General features: G+C 60.9%; 2 protein-coding genes across 2 annotated transcripts; both read left to right on the top strand.

Annotated features, from left to right (window-relative positions):
• Positions 1–670: 670 nt before the first annotated feature.
• F7 (coagulation factor VII) lies at positions 671–6,335 on the top strand. The gene is made up of 8 exons (XM_020896378.2): positions 671–778; positions 1,819–1,979; positions 3,283–3,307; positions 3,379–3,492; positions 3,933–4,073; positions 4,630–4,739; positions 5,049–5,172; positions 5,679–6,335. Exons 1-8 carry the CDS (start codon positions 709–711, stop codon positions 6,275–6,277), a joined length of 1,344 nt encoding a protein of 447 aa, XP_020752037.2. The 5' UTR covers positions 671–708; the 3' UTR covers positions 6,278–6,335.
• Positions 6,336–8,667: 2,332 nt separating this feature from the next.
• F10 (coagulation factor X) lies at positions 8,668–24,823 on the top strand. The gene is made up of 8 exons (XM_020896379.2): positions 8,668–8,777; positions 12,065–12,225; positions 16,378–16,402; positions 17,339–17,452; positions 18,719–18,850; positions 21,788–22,020; positions 23,311–23,428; positions 24,152–24,823. The coding sequence occupies exons 1-8, from the start codon at positions 8,708–8,710 to the stop codon at positions 24,778–24,780; spliced, it is 1,482 nt and encodes a 493-aa protein (XP_020752038.1). The 5' UTR covers positions 8,668–8,707; the 3' UTR covers positions 24,781–24,823.
• The last annotated feature ends 1,416 nt before the right edge of the window (positions 24,824–26,239 follow it).

Genomic DNA, 26,239 nt, shown 5'->3' with positions numbered 1-26,239 from the left:
CAGAGGCCATCAGTAGGGGGCTGTCGTCCTCTTGGGGAGGGAGCGCCCGGGACCAGCAGGGACAGCTGGGCCCCATCACCCCCACAAAGAGGAAGGGTGTCCCCAGCCCACCGTTTAGATAGAAGGGGCACCTCCCGAGGAGGCTGGACGCCCAAGGGAGCCTCATGGGGAGACTGCCAGCCCAGTGGCCCCAGACGTCCCGATTTCGTCCCGAAAGCCCAGGGTCCTGAGAAACCCACCCGTGCCCAGCAGCCAGGGCAGCTGGTCACCCCTGCCTGAGGCCCCGGGGCAGGAAAGCACAAGGGACCAGCCTGGGGCTGAGACACCGCAGGGGCTCCTTGGGGGCATGCCTCTCCCCCGTGCCCCCCAAGCAGGGAAGCCAGGCCCCCGAGCCAGGTGCACCGCTCTGGGCCATGTTCACCACCACCCCGCAAGCATGCCGCCCTGCTGGGACTGTCACGGGGTGGTGGGCGCCGCTCTCCCCCAGCAGCCACACTGGAGCGGTGCCCTCCAGACACGCGTCCCGAGCCGTCTTACGGACAGAAGCCTTGAGGCGCCTGGCCAGCCCCCGTCCGCAGGCCCAGGGCCAGGACCGCACTGCGGGCTTGGAGGCCAGGCCCCCTCCCCCATCATCTCCGGCTCTGGGAGAACTTTGCCCGCCCCTCACCCCCCGGAGAGTCAACAGGCTGAGCGGCCTAGGATCTGGCCATGCTGTCCTGGGCCCGGGTGCTGGCCCTCCTCTGCCTTCTGCTCGGCCTGCGGGGGTCCCTGCCAGCAGGTAAGTGGAGGGGGGCTCCCCATTAACCCCGTGGAAGGCCAGCCACCCCCAAAGTTGGCCCACATGGTGGGCGCTCCCATCTGCCGGGAGCCTGGCTGGTGGGTCCTCTGTGACCTGCCTGCCTTTCAAAAGACGAGCGGAGCCCTGGAGGACAGGCCACGGGAATCCTCCCCCAGACGAATGGGGGAGGCACCCTGGCCATGGCGGGCCCTCCCCCGCCCTCACTGCCCCCCAGGCCCAGACACGGGCTCGAGGTGACCCGTCTCCCGCTTGGCTCTCGGCCCCTCGCGGGGGGACCCACCCCAGGGACAGGGCACAGACGCTGCGCCTTGATGCTCGGCCGCCGCGGCGGTGACCACGACCCCCACCCGACGGACGCGGAGAGGCCTCAGTGGGAAACACGGGCGGGCGGCTCTGTGAGCAGTCACCACGGTGACTCCGCAGCCCCCAGGGGTGGCCAGGGTGGAAGCCAGGCACCGACACTGTCCCCTGAAACTCGTCCACGTCTGCCCCGGCACCCACGGCTGGCCACGGGGTCCCTGCCCGCAGCCCTGCTCCAGGGCCTACGGCACCCGGGTCCTTCCTGTTTAACTGTCTTCTTTGTTCACCTGGCATCGCCGGGCATGAGTCGTTAGTGATGCCAGTGATGTGTCTCCAGCTCTCCCAGCGGCCGGGTGTCTGTGGGGCTCAGAGCATCTCCTTAGGATAAACTGAAAGTGAAGGGACCCGGTCAAGGGCGTAGACATGTTGTTATAGTTTATTGAACAATGGCCTTCTCCTCACATATGAAGCGTGTGCAGTATCGCCCATTGGCAGCCGTGAGGAACGCTCCTGCTGCAAACCAGCCGGCCCACGGGCGGGGAAGGGGCCTGTGATCCCATCACGGGGGAAGGACGGGTGGGAGGTCTGTGATCCCACTACTGGGGGGGTGAGGCCTGTGATCCCATCATTGGGGGGCGGGGGCAGGGCGGTGGGAATGGTGCTGTCACAGGTGTGGGGACGGTGCTGGCGCCCCTGCGTCTCACAGCGCGCCCCCTCAGTCTTCCTGCCCCAGGAGCAGGCCCTCGGCGTCCTGCACCGGCCCCGGCGTGCCAATGGGTTCCTGGAGGAGCTGCGGCCGGGCTCGCTGGAGCGGGAGTGCAGGGAGGAGCTCTGCTCCTTCGAGGAGGCCCGCGAGATCTTCCGCAACGAGGAGAGGACGGTGAGCTCTGGCGTGCCGGGGTGGGCTGCAGGCTCTGGGCGCGGGGGCCGGAGTCTCCCCGCGCTGTGACCCTTGCACGTCCTCACCCCTCGTCCGGAAGCTCAGTCTCCTGTGCCCCCGCCCCCCCGAGGAAGGCCCCCCCATCCCCGGAAGCCATCCAGGCCCTGGGAAGGGCCGCCTGTCCAACAGCCCTCGGGGACCCTGGCCCTCGGAGGCCCCGGGCAGGGCCGCCCCCAGGATGCGCCGGTGAGGAGGGCGCACCTAGGGAGCCTGTCCCTGCCCCGGGCCCCGTCCAGGAGCAGAGAGATGCCCGCTGAAACTGCCTCCTTCCACTGAAATGAACTCCTTCCGGGGGGCTGAGGATCAGGAGGCCAGGAGACAAGACCCCTCTCCCCGCACACTCAGGGGACACCCCACACAGGACACACGTCTCACACACACAGGACACACGTCACACTCGCAGGGCAGGGCTCACACGCCCCTTCCCAGGTGCGCTCGGGATGGCCACCCCTGGAGTCTGTGTCAGACTCTGTGCGACCCCATGGACTGTAGCCCACCAGGCTCCTCCGTCCATGGGCTTCTCCAGGCAGGAGGCCTGGAGTGGGTCGCCGTGCCCTCCTCCAAGGGTCCTCCCCACCCAGGGACTGAACCCGCGTCTCTGACGTCCCCTGCGTTGGCCGACGGGCTCTTTGCCACTAGCGGCAGCTGTGCTGAGTCGCTCAGGCGTGTCTGACTCTTTGCGGCCCCAAGGACTTTAGCCCGCCAGGCTCCCCTGTCCATGAGATTCTCCAGGCCAGAACACTGGAGTGGGTTGTGGTTTTCAGAACCTTCCAACAGTTTTCACCTTGTTTTGTTCTCACAGTAACGCTGTGAGTTGCTTTTCTTCGGCCTAAAGATCCCTGGGGATTCACTGTTACTGAGAGGCCCCTGAAACTGGCAGGGCGCCCATGCGTGTCTTTCCCACATTCTCCTCGGTCAGCGGGTGTCTGGACGGTCAGCGAACCATTGGGGGAAGCCCCAGAGGCTCGGGGAGCGTGGGGTCTCAGCCACGTTCACAGCTCTGACTTGGCAGGGCTGGGGCTGAAGCCTCGGGTTGGGACTTGGGAGAGGCCATGTGGACCTCTGTGGCCTCAGCAACGGGAGGGGCGGGTGTTAGAGAAAAGACTCGCTTCCCTGGATGAACCCACCCATCTCCAGAAGAGCGGTGTAGCTTCTGCCCCAGCCCGCTCCGGCGGCTCCCCTGCAGGGACATAAAGCTTGCCCCAGCGCCCACGTCTCATATGGCTTCCTCTTGCTCCCTCAGAAGCAGTTCTGGGTTTCCTACAATGGTGAGTAGGTGACCAGCCGACCCCATCCGCTGCCAGCTCCTGTCAGCCTCTTAACAGCGACTTGTCCGCAGACGGGGACCAGTGCGCCTCCAGCCCCTGCCAGAACGGGGGCTCCTGCGAGGACCAGCTCCAGTCCTACATCTGCTTCTGCCCTGACGGCTTCGAGGGCCGGAACTGCGAGACAGGTAAGGAGCCGGGGCCCCGGAGGCTGCTGACTCACCATGTTGGGAGGATGGGCTCGGCGACCTCGTAGGCTTCCGCCCGAGCATCTTGAGGGCAAGGATCTGGGTGCTGACCCGCTTCTGGGGCGAGTCTGGGGGACCCACTCGTCTCTGCCAGCTCCCCTGCACCCTGGCGCAGGGTTCACACAGCTGCAGTGGCCAGCGTGCTCAGACATGGGACCTCCCAGGCCCGGGTCTCACCCTCCAGGTCATCTGCAGGGTGGGCAGAGCCGGAAGCAGGGTGTCCCCTGAGCCGGGTCCCCCAGGCCCGGGTCTCACCCTCCTGGGGCGCCTGCGGGGTGTCCCCTTCCTCCGTGCAGGCCCGGCCCCTGGCCCAGGGAGGGGCGGCCCCAGGCTTCCTGCCCTGACCCAGGGGCCGGGTCAGCTGAGCCCTGTGTCCGCAGACAAGCAGAGCCAGCTGATTTGCGCCAACGACAATGGCGGCTGTGAGCAGTACTGCGGGGCCAACCCGGGGGCCGGGCGCTTCTGCTGGTGCCATGAGGACTACGCACTCCAGGCAGATGGGGTGACCTGTGCGCCCGCAGGTAACAGGCCCGGGGCCCAGGCCCGAGGTGTGTGCTTCCAGTCCCGATGAGCTACCACCGCCCTGCTGCACATCCTCCGTGACTAAAAGGTGGAGGCCCGGGGGAGCATCCCTGAGCCTCACCAGGGCGAGGGGGTGCTCTGGGCGGAGGGAGGAGGCGCCCCCACCCCCCAGCCCTGGTCTCCCGAAGATTGTGCAGGCGGCCTCATCCAGGAGGCCAGAGACAGCAGCCGCCTCAAACCTGTCCCCTCCAGCCTGGGGCTTCCCCGGAGCCAGGTGGAAAGCAAGAGTGGGGTTGGAGAGCGGCCGGGCTGCCCGAGACGCTGCCCACCCCCCACAGCACATCCCCGGCCCTTTGGGGGAGTCAGGCTGCCTGTCTCCACCCAATACACCAGAAGGACCCAGGCCCACAGGCCCTGCCGCCTGGCCCCAGCAGCTTCCCCAGGACCCCCAAAACCCCGGCCAAGAAGGGGCACAGGCGCCAACACAGGGCACTCGCCGGTCCAGCCGCACGGCCTCTGTCACACCCACGTCCTGCTGACTTCTGTCTCACACAGTGGAATATCCATGCGGGAAAATACCTGTTTTGGAAAAAAGAAACAGCAGCAAGCCCCAAGGGCGAATCGTGGGGGGCCACGTGTGCCCCAAAGGGGAGTGCCCTTGGCAGGTGAGGCTGCAGGCCTGGGGGCGGGGCAGGGAGGGTCCTCAGGCCTGGGGGAGGGGCGGAGAGGGTCCTCAGGCCTGGGGGAGGGTGGAAGGAAGGGGAGGGTCGCCTGGCAGGCGAATCCCCAGGACTGCTGTTTGGACCTGGCTGACACTCTGCGGGAGCAGAGAGGACCCCACCCGGCATTGCCACCCTCCGGCCGGGGCCCGCCAGCTCCCCGTCCCCTTCGCTGGACGGACGCAGCGTCCCCAGCAGCCCCCACGCGGGTGACGTGACCGTGACGTGGCCCCCGCCATGTGCCACACCTGCCAGGCCATGCTGAAGCTGAACGGGGCGCTGCTCTGCGGGGGCACCCTGGTCAGCCCCTCCTGGGTGGTCTCTGCTGCCCACTGCTTCGACAGGCTCCGGAGCTGGTGGAACCTGACCGCAGTGCTGGGTAGGTGTTGTGGGCGCCTCCCCCTGCCCCGTGGGCCAAGATTCTGGGCTTCCAGCCACCGCTCCCACGAGCGGCGGCAACTCTCCCAGAAAGAGACGCACGCAGGCAGCGTGTGGGCAGACCCCGCACCCCGGGGCCCCTGTGCCCACCCCCTGCACCCTCTCTCTCACCCAGATGCAGCCCCGGGTGACGCTGCTCCTGCCAGGAGCCCCGCGGGGGTGCCCTCCCCGGGGTGCTCTGCCCGGCAGGCTTATGGGATGACAGGGGCCCGGGGGGGGGGCAAGGAACTGGGGCACCCCTCCTCACCCACCACACTGCCCGCCAAGACCCCCTCTCACACCTCCAGCACCTCTGGGTCTGGATTCGCCCCAGCTCACCCGCCAGCAGCCGCCAAGAGGCTGCCTGCCCACCTTGGGGGGTGGAATGTGTGCCCCCTGCTCCCTGGGAAAGGAGGCCCTGGCCCACGCGGCGAGGGGGGCGTGAGCAGGCGTCCTGGTGCCCCGCAGGCGAGCACGACCTCGGCCGCATGGAGGGCCCGGAGCAGGAACGGTGGGTGATGCGGGTCATCATCCCCAAGGAGTACGTGCCGGGCAAGACGGACCACGACGTGGCCCTGCTGCAGCTGGTGCGGCCCGTGGCCCTGGGCCACCACGTGTCGCCCCTCTGCCTGCCTGACCCCGCCTTCGCGGACCAGACGCTGGCCTTCGTGCGCTTCTCGGCCGTCAGCGGCTGGGGCCAGCTCCTGGAGCGCGGGGTCACCGCCCGCAAGCTCATGGTGGTGCTGGTGCCCCGGCTGCTGACCCAGGACTGCCTGCAGCAGTCGCGCCAGAGGCCCGGCGGGCCCGCGGTCACGGACAACATGTTCTGCGCCGGCTACTCGGACGGCAGCAAGGACGCCTGCAAGGGGGACAGCGGGGGCCCGCACGCCACGCGCTTCCGAGCCACCTGGTTCCTGACCGGCATCGTCAGCTGGGGCGAGGGCTGCGCTGCGGCCGGCCACTTTGGGGTCTACACGCGGGTCTCCCGCTATACGGCCTGGCTGCGGCAGCTGATGGACCGCCCGCCGCCCGAACAGGGCCTCCTCCGGGTCCCGCTGCTGCCCTAGCCCCTGCCCTGCCAATAAAGCCGCCGCGCGTGCCTGGCCCCCAGGCACCAAAGCCGGAGATCCTCTTGTGGTTCCTGGGGCGAGGAAGCGGGGCAGGTGGAAACAGAGATGGAGACAGAGAGACTCAGAGGCATGAAGAGACAGAGGGCGGGAGAGAGAAAGACGCAGAGTCAGAGGCGGACGGGGAGGGGAGGGCGGCAGCGGGGTGCAGCCAGGGCTGGAGGTGTCCGGACTGGACGGGCGGTGCAGGCGGCAGCACAGGCCCGGTGCCCATCCTTGCGGTGACCTGCGCCACTCCCAGTCTGGCTTATCACTCCCCCTAGCGTTGCGTCCTTGTTCCGGGTAAATGTGAGCACCCCCGTGGACATCGGCCCCCCACATCCCGCTGAGTGTGCGGCACACACAGCCCCGCACACTGCACGCCTGCCCCTCCGCTGCCCCGACCACAGGCGGCCCGCCCCCTGCTCTCTCCACACGGTCCAGAGTCATCTCCCAGAGACCCTCACGCTGGTCCTCGAAACGGGCTCCTCCACAGTCACCGGCTTCGCTGACATGAACTTTCACGTGAAGCCCTTTCCGACGCAGACGCTCTCCTGGGTTCGGGGGCTGCGTGTCTCTCCCGTCTGAGGCCCCAGGAGATGACGCCGGCCTGAGGACTGGCAGGGACCCTCTGCAGGATGCAGGCTCCCAGGTCCTGCCCAACTCCGCGGGGTCGGGCGGGGGACCTCGATCTCGAGTCCCTCAGGTGACAGGCAGGCAGGCTGCGAGGGGGAAGGATGAGGAACCAGGGACAGGAGCTCCAGACCCCACCCTAGCCCGGCCCGGTGGGCACCCGCCCCCTCAGGTCTCACCCGTCCAGCCCGGCACCTCAGCTTAGGGTGCAGGGGCCATGCCCTGCTGTACAGTCTAGCCATGTCTCGTGTCCCGAGCAGGGCTGGGTGAGCCTGGCCACACATCTGGCCACACACATCACCCAAGCTGCCCGAAACAGCAGCACAGAGTTGCTGGGTCAGAGGCTGCCAGGCTGAAGAAGAGGCCGTCTGACCCGCAGACTCACATGCTCACTGCCTGGCCTCTGCTACCCCGCACAGGTGGTAGTCTTCGGGGTTCTCACTGGGCACACACGTCACGCACCTCGGCTCCAGCTCTGGCTGGTGCCCTCAGGTTCACCGCTAACCCTCTCTGCCCCCCATCTCGTCGGGAAACGGGGCCCTGCGTTCATGAAACCGGCGCAGGCAGGATGAGGTGTGGGGAGGACGGGTCACCCAGCTGTGGATGGTGAAGCGGGTCGTCCAGCGTCCACGCAGCCCCAGCTGCAGACACTCGGGAGACTCTAGTCAAGATGCCCCATGCCCCCAGAGGCCCCGAGCGCAGAGCCTGCTGTTTATTTCTGAAATGAAAGCTGGCTGGATGCCTCTTCCTGGAAGAGGAGGGGAGGGGGCTGGAGGGACTGACCAGGTCCTGGGTGGGCTTCACCGTGCCGGGCAACGTCAGGGAGCATCGCCCAACCGGGCCACTGGACGCAGGCGCGGGGCAGGGGCTCTCCGGAGCCCAGCCTCACCCCACCCGCCCTGCAGGGCAGGAACAGCACAGAGAAAGGGGAGACCTCCCTTTACCGCGGCACCTCTCTGCCAAAGACCAGCCCTGCCTGGGTGCCCAGCGGCAGCGTTTGGGGACATCAGAGGTTCGTTCAGCGCACTGGTGCTTACCCCACACCTGCTGTATGCAGAGCCGCTCTCCGCGCCGGACACAGGCCTGGTGAGCAGGCGTCCCGCGTGGGGCGTGCCGGGCGTGCTCAGCCAACGAACAGAGCATGACCCCCTCGCCTCCCAGGACAGCACCGCCCACTGGCAGCCCGTGGACGGCTGCCGGTGGTCACGTCCCACACCTGCCGCTCCCTAGAGGGGTGCTTCCTGGCTGGGAGAGCAGCCCCGGCCCAGTGCGGTGCCCTCACCTCCCACCCAGCCTGGGCACAAAGCTCCGGGTCCTAACCCCACGTCCGCACTGATGGCCGTGGATGGCGCCCCACCTCTCTCTAAACCTCAGTTTTCTGTCCTAGAAAAACAGATGGGGAAATGAGACTTGACATTTGTCACAGTCGTAAAGATGAGAACAGCTAGATGTGGATGTCTGAGAACCACACAACGGCGTGTCTGTTAGAGCAAATGCTCTGCGCGCACACCAGGCCCCCAGTCACGGCTCCAGACGAGAAGGAGCTCGACCGGGACCTCCCTGGGGCTGCAGGGGCAGGGCGGCCAGGCCCCCAGAGCCGCCCCCCATCCCTGAACCCCCGCCCCCGCAGGCCCGGGCTCCAACTGGCGGCCGCGATAAGCAGGCTGGGCGCCAGCCGCCCTCCAGCCAGGGCGAGCGGACCTTGCCCCAGAGGCCTGTCGCGGCGGGGCGGACGGCTGTCCTCTGAAGGGCCCCATCATGGCTGGCCTGCTGCGCCTCGTCCTGCTCAGCACCGCGCTGGGCGGCCTCCTGCGTCCAGCAGGGAGCGGTATGTGGCCCTCACCCTGCGGACTGCGGGTGGCCCCGGGTGGAGGGACGGGAGGGGTCCGGGAGATGCCCTTGAACTTCCCGAGTGGAGAGTGTGTGCACAGCCCGTGTGGAAGCTCGGCCTGAGATGCTGGCTGCGCTCACAGCTGGGGCAGCGCAGGGCCAGCTGTGCCTGCCCGTGGGTGGGAAGTCAGCAGGTCAGAGCAGAGGCACACGTGCACAGAAAGAGAGGGGGAGACAGAGAGAAACAGGGGCAGAGGGGCAGAGTGGGGAGGACGGGAGCCTGGGGAGGGGGCGCGGCAGGCAGAGACAGGGAGCAGCCCCTCTGTCTGGGGTGTGGGGGTTCACAGGCAGAGACAGGGAGCAGCCCCTCTGTCTGGGGTGTGGGGGGGTCACAGCAGACAGGGAGGAGCCCCTCTGTCTGGGGTGTGGGGGGGTCACAGCAGAGAGGGAGGAGCCCCTCTGTCTGGGGTGTGGGGGGTCACAGCAGAGAGGGAGGAGCCCCTCTGTCTGGGGTGTGGGGGGGTCACAGCAGACAGGGAGGAGCCCCTCTGTCTGGGGTGTGGGGGGGTCACAGCAGAGAGGGAGGAGCCCCTCTGTCTGGGGTGTGGGGGGGTCACAGGCAGACAGGGAGGAGCCCCTCTGTCTGGGGCGTGGGGGGTCACAGCAGACAGGGAGGAGCCCCTCTGTCTGGGGTGTGGGGGGGTCACAGGCAGAGAGGGAGGAGCCCCTCTGTCTGGGGTGTGGGGGGGTCACAGGCAGACAGGGAGGAGCCCCTCTGTCTGGGGTGTGGGGGGGGTCACAGGCAGAGAGGGAGGAGCCCCTCTGTCTGGGGTGTGGGGGGGTCACAGCAGAGAGGGAGGAGCCCCACTGTCTGGGGTGTGGGGGTCACAGGCAGAGACAGGGAGCAGCCCCTCTGTCTGGGGTGTGGGGGGGTCACAGGCAGAGACAGGGAGCAGCCCCTCTGTCTGGGGTGTGGGGGGGTCACAGCAGAGAGGGAGGAGCCCCTCTGTCTGGGGTGTGGGGGGGTCACAGGCAGAGACAGGGAGCAGCCCCTCTGTCTGGGGTGCGTGGGGGGGATCACAGGCAGAGAGGGAGGAGCCCCTCTGTCTGGGGTGTGGGGGGGGTCACAGCAGACAGGGAGGAGACCCTCTGTCTGGGGTGTGGGGATTCACAGGCAGAGAGGGAGGAGCCCCTCTGTCTGGAGTGTGGGGGGTCACAGGCAGACAGGGAGGAGACCCTCTGTCTGGGGGTGTGGGGGGGTCACAGCAGAGAGGGAGGAGCCCCTCTGTCTGGGGTGTGGGGGGGTCACAGGCAGAGAGGGAGGAGCCCCTCTGTCTGGGGTGTGGGGGTTCACAGGCAGAGACAGGGAGCAGCCCCTCTGTCTGGGGTGTGGGGGGGGTCACAGGCAGAGAGGGAGGAGCCCCTCTGTCAGGGGTGTGGGGGGGTCACAGGCAGAGACAGGGAGCAGCCCCTCTGTCTGGGGTGTGGGGGGGTCACAGCAGACAGGGAGGAGACCCTCTGTCTGGGGCGTGGGGGGGGTCACAGGCAGAGAGGGAGGAGCCCCTCTGTCTGGGGTGTGGGGGGGTCACAGAAGACAGGGAGGAGACCCTCTGTCTGGGGTGTTGGGGGGTCACAGCAGAGAGGGAGGAGCCCCTCTGTCTGGGGTGTGGGGGGGTCACAGCAGAGAGGGAGGAGCCCCTCTGTCTGGGGTGTGGGGGGGATCACAGGCAGAGACAGGGAGCAGCCCCTCTGTCTGGGGTGTGGGGGGGGTCACAGCAGAGAGGGAGGAGCCCCTCTGTCTGGGGTGTGGGGGGTCACAGGCAGAAAAGGAGGAGCCCCTCTGCCTGGGGCGCGGGGGGGTCACAGGCAGAGACAGGGAGCAGCCCCTCTGTCTGGGGCCGGGGGTCACAGGCAGAGAGGGGCTTCCAAGGCAGGGAAGAAAACCAGGCCCAGTGCCACCCCACCAGGCTGGCTCTGCCCGGGGAGGGGCTGCCCTACCTGGGACAGGACAGAGGGGCTCTGGGCCTCCCAGGACCCAGGCCCGTCCTGGAGGCCAGAGAGCAGAGAGCCGAGAAGCAACCTCAGGCCTGCCTGCGTGCTTGCCTTCCGGATGAGGCGGAAGTCCAGGAACCCGGCAGGCTGGGAAAGAGGGGGGAGAGAGAAAGAGGCAAGAGACGCAGGAGGGCGGCCACGCAGGGGACGTGGGAGGGGGAGGTGTGGGCTGTGTTTCAAAGCAACCACTCGCTGGTGGAGAGGTCTGGAGTGTGGGGAGGGGCCCACAGAGAACAAGGCTGAGCCTGGCCTCGCTGGGCAAACCAGGTGTCACTAAAAGAAGGGGGGGTTTGGAAGGGAAAGCAGTTGGAGGCAGGACCAGTTGAACACTTGGGGGTTTCACACACTCTCTGAAATAATCCTAAGAGGGAGGGACTGCAACCTCCACTCGCCAGGATCCAGTAGTTGGTGACCAAGATGTATTTGCCCCTCGAGACGGTCGACTCTGCAGTCCTGCGTTTCAGTCTCCGACACGCGGAGCTTGGCGCTCTGAGACAGACAAGGGGGACAGTCCCTGCGGGGAGAGCTGCAAGCCCAGCTCAGGCCGTGAGCTGGGGCTGGAAATCAGCTTACAGAGTCGTCTGTCTCAGGCAGAGACTCAAGTCTTCGGCAGAAGAGAGGTAGAGAGCGCAGGCAGAGGGCCGGGGCAGGAGCCGAGGGCCGCCGGTGGAGAGAGGGCAAGGCGGCAGCGTGGGGACTGCTGAGCACAGACAGCGGCGAGGACCGGGCACCCCCGGACCCCAGACGCTGTCACAGGCAGGTCACGACTCCTTTGTGAGTCACGAAATCAAGTTAGTCGGTCTTAAATGAAATGGCACAGAATCAAGCAGAAAATTTTGTAACAGGACCTATTTTGTAGAAAATAATAGTAAGCACCATTTCTTGAAACTTTTGTTTTACTCATGGGTTTGTATGTCCTGGCATTTGAAACAAGTCACGCTTTCAATTGTAGATTGTACAAAACCATGTCACAACTCCCCACCTAAAACAGAGCTCAGGCCTGGGAGACGTGGATAAAGGGGTGCTGCTGAGCCCAGGATAGAGCGGAGGGGGTCCCAGGAGGGGCAGGCCCAGCTGCCTCCAGGAAGGCCGAGTTCCGGGAGGGTGCGGGGCTCTGCACCGGGCGGGCTGCCCCGGCGGGAGCAGGCTCGGGGCAGGGGTCTGGCCCGCCGCTCTCGGAGGCGGTGCGTGGCCACGCGGCGAGCCCGTGACAGCCGTGTCCTCCTGCCCCAGTGTTCCTGTCCCGGGACCAGGCCCACCGTGTCCTGCAGAGAGCCCGCAGGGCCAACTCGTTCTTGGAGGAGATGAAGCAGGGAAACCTGGAGCGAGAGTGCCGGGAGGAGGCCTGCTCGTACGAGGAGGCCCGCGAGGTCTTCGAGGACACGGAGCAGACGGTGAGGGGCCGTGCGGCCAGGACGCGGGGCTGGGCAAGCATGAGGCGTTGGGTCCCCGAATGAGCTCTGGGGCCGGGCTGCCCACAGGGTCCCCAGGAGTGGGCTCTTCACCCAGACGTTTGCCACCACACTCGGAGGCCAGGTCATCTCTCTAAGTAATGAGGGTGACTGACACCAGTAGACGGGCATGTTCTGCCCTTCTCCTCAGCATCCTTTCCCAAACACTCTGCCTTACTTCCCTACAGCTGCCATCCTTATGATTTTAAAGTGCTGAATCGTGAGTTTGCCTCAGCCATGCCCCACTGCCTGGGGGGTCGTAATTCCCCAACCAGGGACTGAACCTGCACCCTCGGCTGTGAAAGCTCAGAATCCTGATCGCTGGACCACCAAGGGCGTCCCTAAGTAATCCACATGTTAAAGGAGAAGTCTCGAGTGAAGTTAGAAAATACTCTCAGCTGAACAGAGTGGACATGCAACAAAATCTGTGGGAAGCCACTAAACAGTGCTTACAGGGAAATTTATAGAAGTACTATGCTTACTGGGAAAGAAGTTCTCACAATGATACTTTAAGCTTCCACTTTAAGACACACACACGAAAAGGCAAACCCCAAAGAGGAGAAATCAGTGAAATTAAAGACATGCAAAATAATAGAGAAAATAAATAAAACTGATGAGATTTAACGAGATTGACAAAAACAGAACACACAAATTATATCAAGAATGAAAGAGGGGATATTACTACAGGCCTTGTATATGTTAAAAGAGTAATAAGTGAATTCTGTGAAAAGTTCTATGCATGAATTTGGATGGAATTTGGACAATTTGGAGTAAATGGACAAATTCCTCAAAACCTTGAATTACCACCTCACATAATATGACAGAGGTATCTGCAGATTGAACTTCTTAGTTAAACACTTTTGAAAAGGAAACATCGAGGCCCAGATGGTGTCACTGGTGTTTCACCAAACGTTTAAAGAAGAAAGAACACCAATTCTGTGTCATCTCTTCTAGAAGAGAAAGGGAAACACTTCTAAGTTTGTTTTCAATCAGCATTACTCTGATGCCAAACCCCACAAAAACAGAAGAAAGAGGGAGGGAGAGAGGGAGGGAGAAAGAAAGGAAAACTATACCACAATACTTCACATGAACCTCTCATAAGAATTCTCAACAAATTATTAGCAAATTGAGTAAAGCAGATACAGATACGTGTACAGAATAAATACATATACAGATTTATAAGAATACACCATGACCAAGCAGGATTATCCGGAGCACGCAAGTCTGGCTCAATATTTAAAAATCAGTCGTGTGGGCTCCCCTGGGGGCTCAGATGGTAAAGAATCCGCCTGCAATGCAGGAGACCCCAGTTCGATTCCTGGGTTGGGAAGGTCCCCTGGAGAAGGGAAAGGCTGCCCACTCCAGTGTTCTGGCCTGGAGAATCCCATGGACTGTGTAGTCCACGGAGTCGCAAAGAGGGGGACACGGCTGAGCGGCTCTCCCTCACTCGCTCGGTGTAACCCACCTGAAGAAGAAGAACCCACGTCGTCACGTCAGTTGATACAGAGAAGCCCCAGACAGGATGCAGCAGCCATCCACAGTTTCAAAGTCGTTCCGCAAACTACAACTAAAACGGAGCTCTTTCAACAAGACAAAGACGATTAACAAGCAACCACAGTGAAAGCTGGAAGAAGGCAAGGATGTCCGTTTCTAACGCTCCTAATCCGTCACTGTACTGGAAGCCCTCACCAGGAGGAAGGTTCAACAAGTTAAGAAGAAGAAATAAAACTATCCCTGTTGGTGAGTGACATGATAATCTACATAGAAAATCCCATGGAATCTAAAAAAAACTCGTAAAGTGTATGTGTCTAGCAAGGTCACAGAATAGAAGGTCAGCACGCAAATATTAATCATATCTCTATGTAGTAGTAATGTACATGTATGAGTGCTCAGTCATGTCTGATTGTTCGCGACCTCTTGGACCTGCCAGGCTCCTCTGTCCATGGAATTTTCCAGGCAAGATTACTGGAGTGGGTTTCTATTTCCTTCTCCAAGTAATGTACAGTTAGAAGCTAAACATTTATAAAAATTACTGCTACTTACTCTTGGTCCAAAGAAAAATATCTATGTGTAAATCTAATAAAACTTGTACACGATCTGTATGCTAAAATCGGCAAAATGCTGTTGAAAGAAAGAGAACCTAAATAAGTAGACAGAGACTGCTCATGGTTTGCAAGACAACATATTAAGACATTGATTCCTCCCAATTTGATATATAAATTTAATGGAATGCAAACCAAACTTCCATCAGATAGAGACGAGTTGATTCTAAAATTCGAAAAATGGGAAAGCAAGGAAGTTAGACTAACAGTCTTGAGAAGGAAGATAAAGTTGGAGGAATCACACTACCTGACATAAAGATTTATTATAAAGTTATGTTACTCTAAGAGATATTGATGTATGGTACTGGTAAAGCACTGGTAAACACAGATCAATAGAACAGAATAGAAAGCCCATAAATAGACCCACACAAATACGGCCAATTGATCTTTGACAAAGATGCATAAGCATTTCAGTGGAAAAAGAATTCTCTTTTTCAAAAATGCTTTGAAGTAATTGTACATCTCTATGCATTAAAAGGTCAGCTTTAACTTAAATCTCTGCAACTACACAAAGTTAACTCAAAATGGATCACATAGCTCTAAAGATAAAACAGGAAACTTTTAGGAGAAAATTTTCATGACACAAAGTTAGACAAAAATTATTAGACATGACACCAAAAGTATAATCCATGAAAGAAAATACAGATAAATTGGACTTACCCTAAATTTAAAACTCTCGCTCTGTGAAAAACATTGTTAAGAGAATGAAGATACAGGCTGCTGACTAAAACTATTTGCAAATCTCATATCTGCCATAAGATTGCACTCAGACTTTATAAAGAACTCCCACAACTCAAGAGGAGAAAATAAACAATCCAATTAAATACAGTGAGCAAAAGATCTGAACAGACACTTCACTGAAGAGGATATGTGGATGGCAAATAAGCATATGAGAAGATACTTGGTGAGATTAGGCACTACAGAAATGCAAGTAAACCCACAGTGAGACGCCACGAGCACGACACGCCGGGAAGTGGGAACCCTGAGCAGAAGCAAGTCTGGGGAGGCTGTGCAGCAAGCTCAGCTCACACGCCGCCCGTGGGGACGCAGATGCTACTGCCAGCCCGACAAAGTCAGGTTCTGACTGTCGCCACGTGGCTCCGCCGACTCGTTCCCGGACATTTACTGTAGAGAGCTAAAAACTTTTTTTCACACAAAACCTGTACAGAAACACTTATAGCATCTCTATTCATAATTGCCCAAAACTAGAAATAGAGCAAAAGTCCTTTGCTGGTTGAATGGGTAAACAAACTGTGGTATGCCACACGACGCCACACTCAGCTCAGTCCGGTTGCCCAGTCGTGTCCGACTCTGCGACCCCACTGACTGCAGCACGCCCGAGAACGAACTATCGATACACACTGCGGCTCGAACGAACCCTTAGCATTACAGTCACTTGTCCTTGCGACTGTGTTACAGGGTTTGACTGTGACGCATAAAATTTCTGACTTGCTTCTGAATCTAAGCACTCGCTTTAGAGATTTTACTTCAGTTGCTCTTGTTTCAGCAGTTTCTCCAAACTGAAATTAGTGAAAAAGAAACAAGAAAAGCATATAGAAACTTCTACAGTTCAAGAAAAGTAATTTAGAATTACAATTGAGACAAATAACGTGAAAACCTTGATTGTGATCACATAATTAGAGATTTTGCAAGAATGAAAGCTAGAAAAGTAAAGTTAGTATTACAAAGTGTTTTCCAGATGCCGTGTTCAATTGTTCGCAAGCAAGAAAATAGATGCTAGGATATCATAATTTATTATACCAACATGTATTTTTTTTTTTTTTTAAAGATGCTTGAAGCCACAGCTTTACAAATACAGGAGATCTGGGGAAAAAAAATCCCTTTTAGATTGAATAGTTCTAGAGCAATTTGTCCCACAAAATGGTCTCTGTTTGGGAAATAGGCTATTCACTTGAGTTATCAGATTATGGCTGTTATTGGTATGAAATGCCTGTTTTCCCTAATGCACTTTAAAATCTTTTTTTCCTTTTAGGATGAATTCTGGAGTATATACAAAGGTGAGAACTTTTCTATTTTAATCCTAAGTAAGAAGGACTCATCAGGGTATTTAGACCAGGAGAGACTGTATTCAAATTTTGAAGATGTTTCCTGAGTTTCCTTTCCTTCTTTCCGGTGTAAATTTTACTCATCTAAGACTTTCCCCTTCTGAGTGTTTCCTGAATAGTTATTGTCAAATAGTTTTTTATGGTAACTTTATTTAATTCTAGTTTTGTTAATTATATACATTTAAATCAGTTCATCCTCATCTGAGGATACCAAATTCCATGGTAACTTTTTAAAACCCAAGTATATTAGATAGAAACAAAAAATAGAATCTGAACCATTGGGTCCTCTCATAAGGTAACCATCTTGAGCTGATGCTTATAGCGTCTGAGATGGTATGAGTTATAATAATGTTTTCATCCTGGTAACGGTGTGCAGATTTCTCACAGTGACAACTGGACCTATCCCTGAATGAGACTGCACTCACGCACCAAGAAATGCAGAGCCGCCTTAGTGCTGGGCGGGGCCCTCCCTTCTCCTCTCACACCCGGGCGGCCTGACACCCTGCCTCTCGGTGCTCAGCCCAGAATGAGTGTCTGGCGGTCACCTAGCCTCCAGCCTCCTGCTTGCTGCACTCACTCCGCAGCCCAGGGCTCCTCCGCCTGATATGAAAACATTGTCAGTGCTCGGAAAAGCACTGTCATGTGTCCCAGCAGGAATTGGAATGCTCAGTCAATAATCTAGCTAGATAAATGCCTCACGTACATGTGGCCGCAAAGAGGGGGTGGGTAACAAAGTCCAGACAGGACAACTTGTTTGCAGGAAAACAGGAAGATCCCCAGGTTCGTTCGAGTCGCCTGAAAACGCGTGCCAAGACCAACACAGCGCGCTCGCTCCCCTGACGCGGGGAGTTGGCTGCGAGCACCGGTTTCCAAGTGCTTCCTTTGCAGATGGAGACCAGTGTGAAGGCCACCCTTGCCTGAATCAGGGCCGCTGTAAAGACGGCCTCGGGGACTACACGTGCACCTGTGCGGAAGGGTTTGAAGGCAAAAACTGCGAATTCTGTGAGTCCCTCTTCTCACCGTGCCTTCTGGTCAGAGCCGCCTGGTGGGGTGGAGGGCGGGAGCCAGAGGCCCCAGGAGGCCCCAGGAGGCCGCCGGTGGCCACCACGCCGCAGCCTGGACTGTGCAGCTTCCGCCACTGCAGCAGCGGAAAGCGCGTCACGGCCCCGGTGTGCGGGACGGGGGACCCCAGGCAGGTCCCTGCTCCTCTGAGCGGCTGCAGAGTGAACGTGTGTACAGGGCGGGCCCCTTCACGTGGGAACTGATGTCTTTCCTGCTTCGTGTGATTCTGGAAATTCATGCAGTGTCAGTGCTGAGTGCCCGGGATTGTCCAAATCTGACACAAGTAACACTACATGGAAAAATCGCTGAGTTTTCCTAATACAGGGATTACTTTTTAACAAAACTTGGGTTAGTATTAGGCCAGTTTTCCCAAAGGAGAAAGCTTTGCATGTCTGCTTTTCGTTTCTGAACATATAATCCTGAGAGCACGCTCTGAGACTAGACACTTCAGAACTTCCCCGGCGGGAATATCAGTCATGCCTCTACCCCTCTGCCGTTCAGAGGGCCCCTGCCCCGCGCCCCAAACTGTTTGGCTGACCCAGGGGCTGGCGGGCATGTTTTCTGAAGTTTCTTGAACATTTGCCCTGTGAGCATCTTCTCATCAAAGCCCAGCGGTGAAGTGTAAAGCCAGGTTTAGGGTGGCGGGGCTGATGGGTGTCAGGAGTCTGATGCCCAGTGCACTGGAGGTGGGGTGATGCCCCTCCGCCCAGCTGCAAGGTCCCCTGTGCCCAGCGCCTCTCAAGACCTGGGCGCTCTCCTGGGAGGCGTGTGGCCTCCACCCCTTCACCAGCAGGGAAACAGGCTGCGGGTCTAGGTAACCCGCCCGGGTCACTCAGTCACGATGGACGGCCTGCCAGGAGCTGGCCTGCGTCCAAGAGCAGGCTGCCGTGCCTACTCCCCATCACACGGAGGCCGGACCCCAGGGCATTTATGCCGTGGGGGATGGAGGCCTCAGAGGGGACCCCACCAGCTCAGCACGAGGCCCACCTCCCTGACCAGAACCCCCCGCCACTCTGAGGGCTGAACCTGAGACCCTCTGCCCCCAGGCCTTCCCCGGCCTGGGCAGCTTCCCGGGACCTCAGGAAGCTCGGCTCCCACCCCACGGGAGGTGGTGGGAGGGACAGGGCCTGCCCAGGGCGCTGGCCTGGCCTCAGGGACCCCAGCCCTTCGGTCAGGCAGCACCCTCAGCTGCGCGCCTCCCCGCAGCCACGCGTGAGCTCTGTAGCCTGGACAACGGGGGCTGCGACCAGTTCTGCAGGGAGGAGCGCGGCGAGGTGCGGTGCTCCTGCGCCCGCGGCTACGTGCTGGGCGACGACCGCAAGTCCTGCGTGCCCACAGGTGGGGGGCGGTGCGCGGGGAGGGGGTCACGGGTGTGGACTGGGGGGCGCGGGGAGGGGTTCACAGGAGCAGGGAGGGGGGTGCGGGGAGGGGTTCACAGGAGCAGGGTGGGGGGTGCGGGGAGGGGGTCACGGGTGTGGACTGGGGGGTGTGGGGAGGGTCACAGGTGTGGACTGGGGGGCGCGGGGAGGGGGTCACGGGAGCAGGGAGGGGGGTGTGGGGAGGGGGTCACGGGTGTGGACTGGGGGGCGCGGGGAGGGGTTCACAGGAGCAGGAGGGGGGTGCGGGGAGGGGGGTCACAGGAGCAGGGAGGGGGGTGCGGGGAGGGAGTCACGGGTGTGGACTGGGGGGTGCGGGGAGGGGGTCACGGGAGCAGGGAGGGGGTGCGGGGAGGGGTTCACGGGTGTGGACTGGGGGGTGTGGGGAGGGGGTCACAGGTGTGGACTGGGGGTGCGGGGAGGGGTTCACAGGAGCAGGGAGGGGGGTCACAGGAGCAGGGAGGGGGGTGCGGGGAGGGAGTCACGGGTGTGGACTGGGGGGCGCGGGGAGGGGTTCACAGGAGGTGGGAGGGGGTGCGGGGAGGGGTTCACAGGAGCAGGGAAGGGGGTGCGGGGAGGGGTTCACGGGTGTGGACTGGGGGGTGCGGGGAGGGGGTCACAGGAGCAGGGAGGGGGTGCGGGGAGGGGTTCACAGGTGTGGACTGGGGGGTGCGGGGAGGCCGTTCACGGGTGTGGACTGGGGGGTGTGGGGAGGGGGTCACAGGTGTGGACTGGGGGTGCGGGGAGGGGGTCACGGGTGTGGACTGGGGGGTGCGGGGAGGGGGTCACGGGTGTGGACTGGGGGGTGCGGGGAGGTGGTTCACAGGAGCAGGGAGGGGGGTGTGGGGAGGGGGTCACGGGTGTGGACTGGGGGGTGCGGGGAGGGGGGCACACAGTTGGTTGGGGGTTGGTGAGGGCCAAGCCTCTGGGTGGGGAGCAGTCTGGAGGCAGATCCGCTGTTTCCGTGAGCTGTCTGGGGGACGGACTGCGACGCCCACTCCTGGGGGCATGTGGTGCGTGAGGGTGCACGGAGCCCGGCCCCCAGCAGACCGCGGAGCTGCTGCCATGGCGCCCGCGCCCTGGGGAGGGTGCGTGCTTGGGAGGCTAGAGTCACCAGGACCGGAGCTGCGGGCCGGCCAAGGAGCCTTGGCCGGGGTGCGGGGACCAGGAGGGAGCCCGGGGCCCTCCAGAACTGATCTGGCTGCAGCGGGTCAGATGGAAATGGCTTTTCCCTTGATAAGGCCAGACTCCACGCATTGGCCCAGAAGCTCAGGCAGGGCTGAGTGAGGGCCTGGGTCCTGGGGGTCCTGGGGGTGGGCAAGCCGCTCCCCACCATCTCACACCCCAGGGGAGGTCCTGTCTGACCAGGACTCCCCCCGTGTCGGGCGGGGTTGGGTCAGAGGACCTGAGAGACCACGGCCCTGGTCAGCCCGGCCTGCAGCATGCTTCCCACTGGCCCTGCAGCCCCGATCACCAGGGGTGGTTAGGAATGCAGAGTCCAGCCGCTGGCGGGGGCGGTGGGCAATTTCAGGGCAGTGGCAACTGTGCAAATTGAGCCTCTCAGCAGGCGGAGGACAGTGAGACTATGTTTCTGTTGGTAATGACATTTTAAACTTAAGCTGGTCCAAAATTATCTTAATTGAAGACATTTTTTGACATGCTTGCAATTTTTTTTTTAATTCCAGGAGTAATCACAGATCAATTTAAAATAAATTTTGATGTTTGAAAATAAAATTAGGTAAACTACTTCCTGCTGCAAAAAGATCTGTTCTAAGCCATGGACAAGCTGGTGCAGAATTCCCAGGGGCAGAGATTCCAGACACTAACGCAGCAGCAGCCCGAGTCGAGTGACGAGTGTCCCCCCGTGAGCACTCCTGTGGCCTCGGCGGGCCTGCAGGGCCAGGGCCCCCAGGCGGCAGGAGCTGCTCGTCTGAGCTTAGACACCCGAGACAGAGGGAAGCCCTTGGGGCCCTGCAGGTCCTCGGCTCTCCCCCCCGTCCTGCCTCTCTCCCGCTCTGCCTCAGGTCCCCAGCTGGCAGTCATACTACAAAAGGAGGCTTTTCGTGGGCACTGACACCTTTCCTGTGCTGGGTACTTCTCAGGTTAGCAATTGTCCGCCATCATCAGACGTGGCATTGTGAAGCTCAGCGCGGTGTTCCTTCTGCCCAGAACACTTCTTTTTCTCTGGTGTGGCATTCGGTTCAGTTCAGTTCAGTTCAGTCACTCCATTGTGTCCGACTCTTTGCAACCCCGTGGACTGCAGCACGCCAGGCCTCCCTGTCCATCACCAACTCCTGGAGCTTGCTCAAACTCATGCCCATTGAGGCAGTGGTGCCATCCAACCATCTCATCCTCTGTCGTCCCCTTCTCCTCCCTCCTTCAATCTTTCCCAGCATCAGGGGCTTTTCCAGTGAGTCGGTTCTTCACATCAGGTGGCCACAGTGCTGGAGTTTCAGCTTCAACATCAATCCTCTCAATGAATATTCAGGACTGGTCTCCTTTAGGGTGGGCCGGTTGGATCTCCTTACGTTTAACACGCACGGCAGGGTTGACAGGGTTTGGAGCACTGTGCCCCCGAGCCGCTCTGTTCTGCCACCATGGTCTCGATGTATTTCCACCAGCCATGTCACCTGCTGCCCACGGTCCTCTGTTCATCCACAGCCCCCCGACTCCTGCAGGCATCGCAGCAGGTTGCAGAGGCCCTGAGACCCTTCAGCACTGACCAGCCAGGGGTCAGGGCTCCCACCCGTGGCCCACCCCACCCAGCAGGACACGGGCCTCCCTCTCCCCAAGGGCTCCTGTGGCCCCCGCCGTGTCCCCGGGCACGATTCTGCGCCTGCTCCTCCCACGGAGTAGACTGTGTCCTCCTTGCCTGGCTGAGCCTGTGTGCTTCTTCCAGAGCCCTTCCCCTGCGGGAAGTTCACGCAGGGACGCAGCCGGCGGGATATCATCCACACTGGCGAGGACGCCGGCAAGCTGGAGCAGTACGGCCCTGGAGACCTGGGCCCCACCGAGAGCTCCTTGCACCTGCTGGGCCTCAACAGGACCGAGCCCAGCCCTGGGGAGGACGGCAGCCAGTTGGTCCGGATAGTGGGCGGCCGGGACTGCGCGGAGGGCGAGTGCCCTTGGCAGGTAACGGTGGGGGGGGGGGGCGCTCGGCTGCCGGGTGGCGGGGCTGGAGAGGCGTCTGCTGGGCACTGCAGGCGGCTGAGGGCCTGCGGCAGGCGCTCGGGCCCCGGCGGAGGGGCTGGGGCCGCAAACGCTGGGCCTCAGCCTCTCAGTCGCCACGCCCCCCCAGGCAGAGGAGGGGCTCCAGTCTGGGCCGTAGGGTGGGGTCTGTGGGCACAGGGCGGCCCCCCGAGGCCGGTGCGTGCTCTTGGGTTTAAGAGGAGGTGAAAAGAGTCGCTCTTCTTGTTTCACTTGTAATTTGAAAGATTCTTTTACCCAAACACCTAAGTCCTAATGAGGCAGACAGTGCCTTAGAGAAAAGTATATCCATTTGTTTCCAAAGGTAAAAAAAAATCACTCTTTGGTTGTCGATTTGAACTAAAGTTGCCAGACTTAGCAAGTGAAAGCACAGGCTTCCCCTTAGGTATGAATTTCAGGTAAACAGTGAGCAGCTTTTAGCAGCACGTGTCCTGAATGCCACACCGGACACACCCTGAAGACGACTTTCCATTCACTTGGGTGGGTTTCACTGGGGCCTTGATTCTACCCGGATCCCTCGCTTGGACCTCAGGGTTTTAGTGTCCAAAGCCAAGATGGCTTCTGCTACAAGTGACGTTCCCAGAGCTGCGACAGTCCTCGGTGATGACGTCCGCTGGCCCACGGCTGCACGCTGGGCCTGCATCTGTCTGATGTGTCACGAGCCCGTGGAAGCACACGCCACAGCAGCCACCATCCCCAGAGAGCACGATGCAGGTCACAGTGGCTCTGGGTGTTTTGCGTGTCTATCTGAAGGCACCAGGGCCTCTTCTCTGATGTGTAATGTTGTGACCCAGGAAGGGCAGGGAGAATAAAGACCAGGAGGGCCTCACAGGCAAGTCTGGAGCCCACAGCACTGGACACTTGGTGGGACCGTGGGGTCCATGGCGGGCCTGCCCTGAGAACCAGCAGCGCTGGGCAGGACCAGGGTCCATGGTGGGCCCGCTCCAAGAACCAGAGGGCTGGGCACTTGGTGGGACTGTGGGGTCCATGGCGGGTCTGCCCTGAGAACCAGCAGCGCTGGGCAGGACGGCCCGTGGGGGTGGGCACGGGCGTGGGCGCTGGGGCACGCTGCCCAGGGCCTCGTCCCAGCCTGAAGACTCCACGAGCCCGTCCGTGGAGAGGCCCACTGCAGGCAGGGGCAGGAAGGCCCACACAGGCAGGGTCGGGGAGGAGGCATGTTAAGGGTAACACTCCCCAGCGCCCGCCCCTCCCCAGGCTCTGCTGGTCAATGAGGAGAACGAGGGATTCTGCGGGGGCACCATCCTGAGCGAGTTCTACATCCTCACGGCCGCCCACTGCCTGCACCAGGCCAAGAGGTTCACAGTGAGGGTCGGTGAGTGCCAGCCACGCCCACAGCGCCCTCCTCCTGTGTCAGACATGGGGACCGACAGATGCTGGAAACACAAGGAGTTACAGCCCTGAAACCCTGGGCCGGGGGAGGAAGGGGAAGAGGGGCCCCCTCCTCCCGGAAGCCCGCCAGCACCCCCAGTGGTCTGAGCAGCCAGGAAATTCTGTCTGGGAGTTGATTCCAATCGCCCCCCTTCTCTGGAGGTCTTAGAGCTGCTCCGTGAACACCCAGTGCAAGCCACAGACGCAAGCCACATCTGCAATTTCTAACTTTATAGTTACATTGCCTTTTCATTACCTATTTTACAAGTTTACAGGTGATTCTCATTTCAGCAAATTTAGATACTGTCAGCTCCACATGTAACGAGTTTTTGCAGTACTTGGGGGAGATTTTCAGTCATTTTCTTCATTCTGAGTCTGAGAATTGGCACTCGTGGCACACATGGGTTCTGACCTGTGCCCACCTGGCCCTGTGGCCTGGGGGGTCTGGAAGGTCAGACCTGGGGGCCGGACCATGCACGGGCAAACAAGGGGTCAGTGAGCGCTGACACTGGCCAGGAAGCAGAAGGCTGTGTCCCCGCCTCGCACTGCTCGCCTGTATTTCACATTGTCTAGCGCCCACGTGCCAGTCTTTACAGAAACTATCACAACTACTTGAAGGTGTCAGCAGCGTGCTGGCCCTGAGCTGATGGCCATGTCCCATCCTCAGGCGACCGGAACACGGAGCAGGAGGAAGGCAACGAGATGGCGCATGAGGTGGAGATGACCGTGAAGCACAGCCGCTTCGTCAAGGAGACCTACGACTTCGACATCGCGGTGCTGAGGCTCAAGACGCCCATCCAGTTCCGCCGGAACGTGGCGCCCGCCTGCCTGCCCGAGAAGGACTGGGCGGAGGCCACGCTGCTGACCCAGAAGACGGGCGTCGTCAGCGGCTTCGGGCGCACGCACGAGAAGGGCCGCCTGTCGTCCACGCTCAAGATGCTGGAGGTGCCCTACGTGGACCGGAACACCTGCAAGCTGTCCAGCAGCTTCAGCATCACGCCCAACATGTTCTGCGCCGGCTACGACGCCCAGCCCGAGGACGCCTGCCAGGGCGACAGTGGCGGCCCCCACGTCACCCGCTTCAGGGACACCTACTACGTGACCGGCATCGTCAGCTGGGGCGAAGGGTGCGCGCGCAAGGGGAAGTTCGGCGTCTACACCAAGGTCTCCAACTTCCTCAAGTGGATTGACAAGATCATGAAGGCCAGGGCGGGAGCGGTGGGCAGCCGCAGCCCCAGTGAAGCCCCCGCCACCCAGACGGTCCCGATTCCCCTTCCGCCCCATGCTGGGCTCTGAGCGGGCTCCCTCCCTGCCTGATTAGAACCGTGTCCTCTCCTTAGCCTGGGTCTGTTCTTGCCCCCCGGAAACGGAAATGAACTCCAGGGACCAGGCCCAGGGCTGCCTCCCATCCTGCTGGGAGTGTCCCTGGGATGCGGGAAAGACGGCCCGGCTCCGGGAAGAAGCCTCAGAGCCTGTCCTGTCCCCAGTGCATCTCACTGTCCTCAGAGGCCCCAGGCTGCTGTCCAGGCCGCTCTGGACTCTGCAGAGGATCTGGGAGCTGGGCTGGGGGCTGGGTTGGGCGGGGTCTCCCCTCACGGGCCTTCCCAGGAAAGGCAGGCTCCCTGGGAAGAGGGACCCAGAGGGCTTCCTGTTGCAAGGGTGTTTTGATGTTGACCTATCAGCCAGTTCTCTACCGGCTTCACTGATGAGTCCCCCAGGCCCAGCCTCACAGACTCTGGAGTCCCCCACACACCCCCAGGGTGACTGTCTCCAGCTGGGGCTCTGAAGTCCCAGGTCCAGGCAGAGTCCAGAGCACTAACCCAGCTCTGACGAGTCCCCACTGCCCCCCAGGGCCCCTTCACGCTGGGCGTATGCTGGGGGGCTGTGGGAGGGGCCCCCTCCTCGAATGGTCACATCCCAGGCCAAGCCCGCCCACCTGCACCAGCTCCAGGCCCTCAACTCAGTCAGAAAAATCAGACATGCTTCTCAAAGACACAGTCATGTCAGCGGGCCCTGCTGTTTACCATGCCAGCTGCTTTTTGCATAACCCAACAAAGCAAAGTTTCAAAGTTCCATCCCAAGAGTCCCCAGGGGTCACCGGACAGTTTTGTAAACAGGAGATATTGCAAGTTTGGAAAAATCAGTGGAAACAGGCTTCCCAGAAATGGTCAAACCAGAGGGTTTGTTCCCGAGCATCCCACCTTGACCTCTGCAAAGGGAAGCCCCACAGAGAAGGTGGTGGAGGCCAGGCTGGCGTGGTGGGGCCGGGGCCTCTGGGCAGAGTGAACCCGGTTCTCTGGGCAGAGTCACCCCGGGGCCTCTGGGCAGAGTGAACCCGGTTCTCTGGGCAGAGTCACCCCGGGGACTCTGGGCAAAGTGAACCCGGTTCTCTGGGCAGAGTCACCCTGGGGACTCTGGGCAAAGTGAACCCTGTTCTCTGGGCAGAGTGACTTGGGTGGGCTCTCGGACAGCAGCTGTTCAGAGTCCTGAGATGGCTCTGGGGAACCTGGCTCCCATCACGCTCATGTGTCCCCCTGCTGGGGCCGAGCCTGCGGATTAGTGGGCAGGGGGCTGGGCCCTGGGAAGGGAGGGCCCCCACCACCCGCGGGCTGAGCCGTCCCCGCAGAAACTGGAGCTGGACTCGGAGCGTCAGCGGGGGCTCCGGCCACATCGTGGGGAGCATGTCCTGGGCCTCACGGGGCTGACTCTGGGCCTGGGAGGACGTGCCTCATGGTCTGAGCATCTCCCTCTGGAG

Source organism: Odocoileus virginianus, chromosome 8 (assembly GCF_023699985.2).
Source record: "Odocoileus virginianus isolate 20LAN1187 ecotype Illinois chromosome 8, Ovbor_1.2, whole genome shotgun sequence".
NCBI classification, from domain to species: domain Eukaryota; kingdom Metazoa; phylum Chordata; class Mammalia; order Artiodactyla; family Cervidae; genus Odocoileus; species Odocoileus virginianus.
The sequence above is the reverse complement of the archived record's forward strand: the minus strand, read 5'-3'. Positions and strand labels throughout refer to the sequence as shown.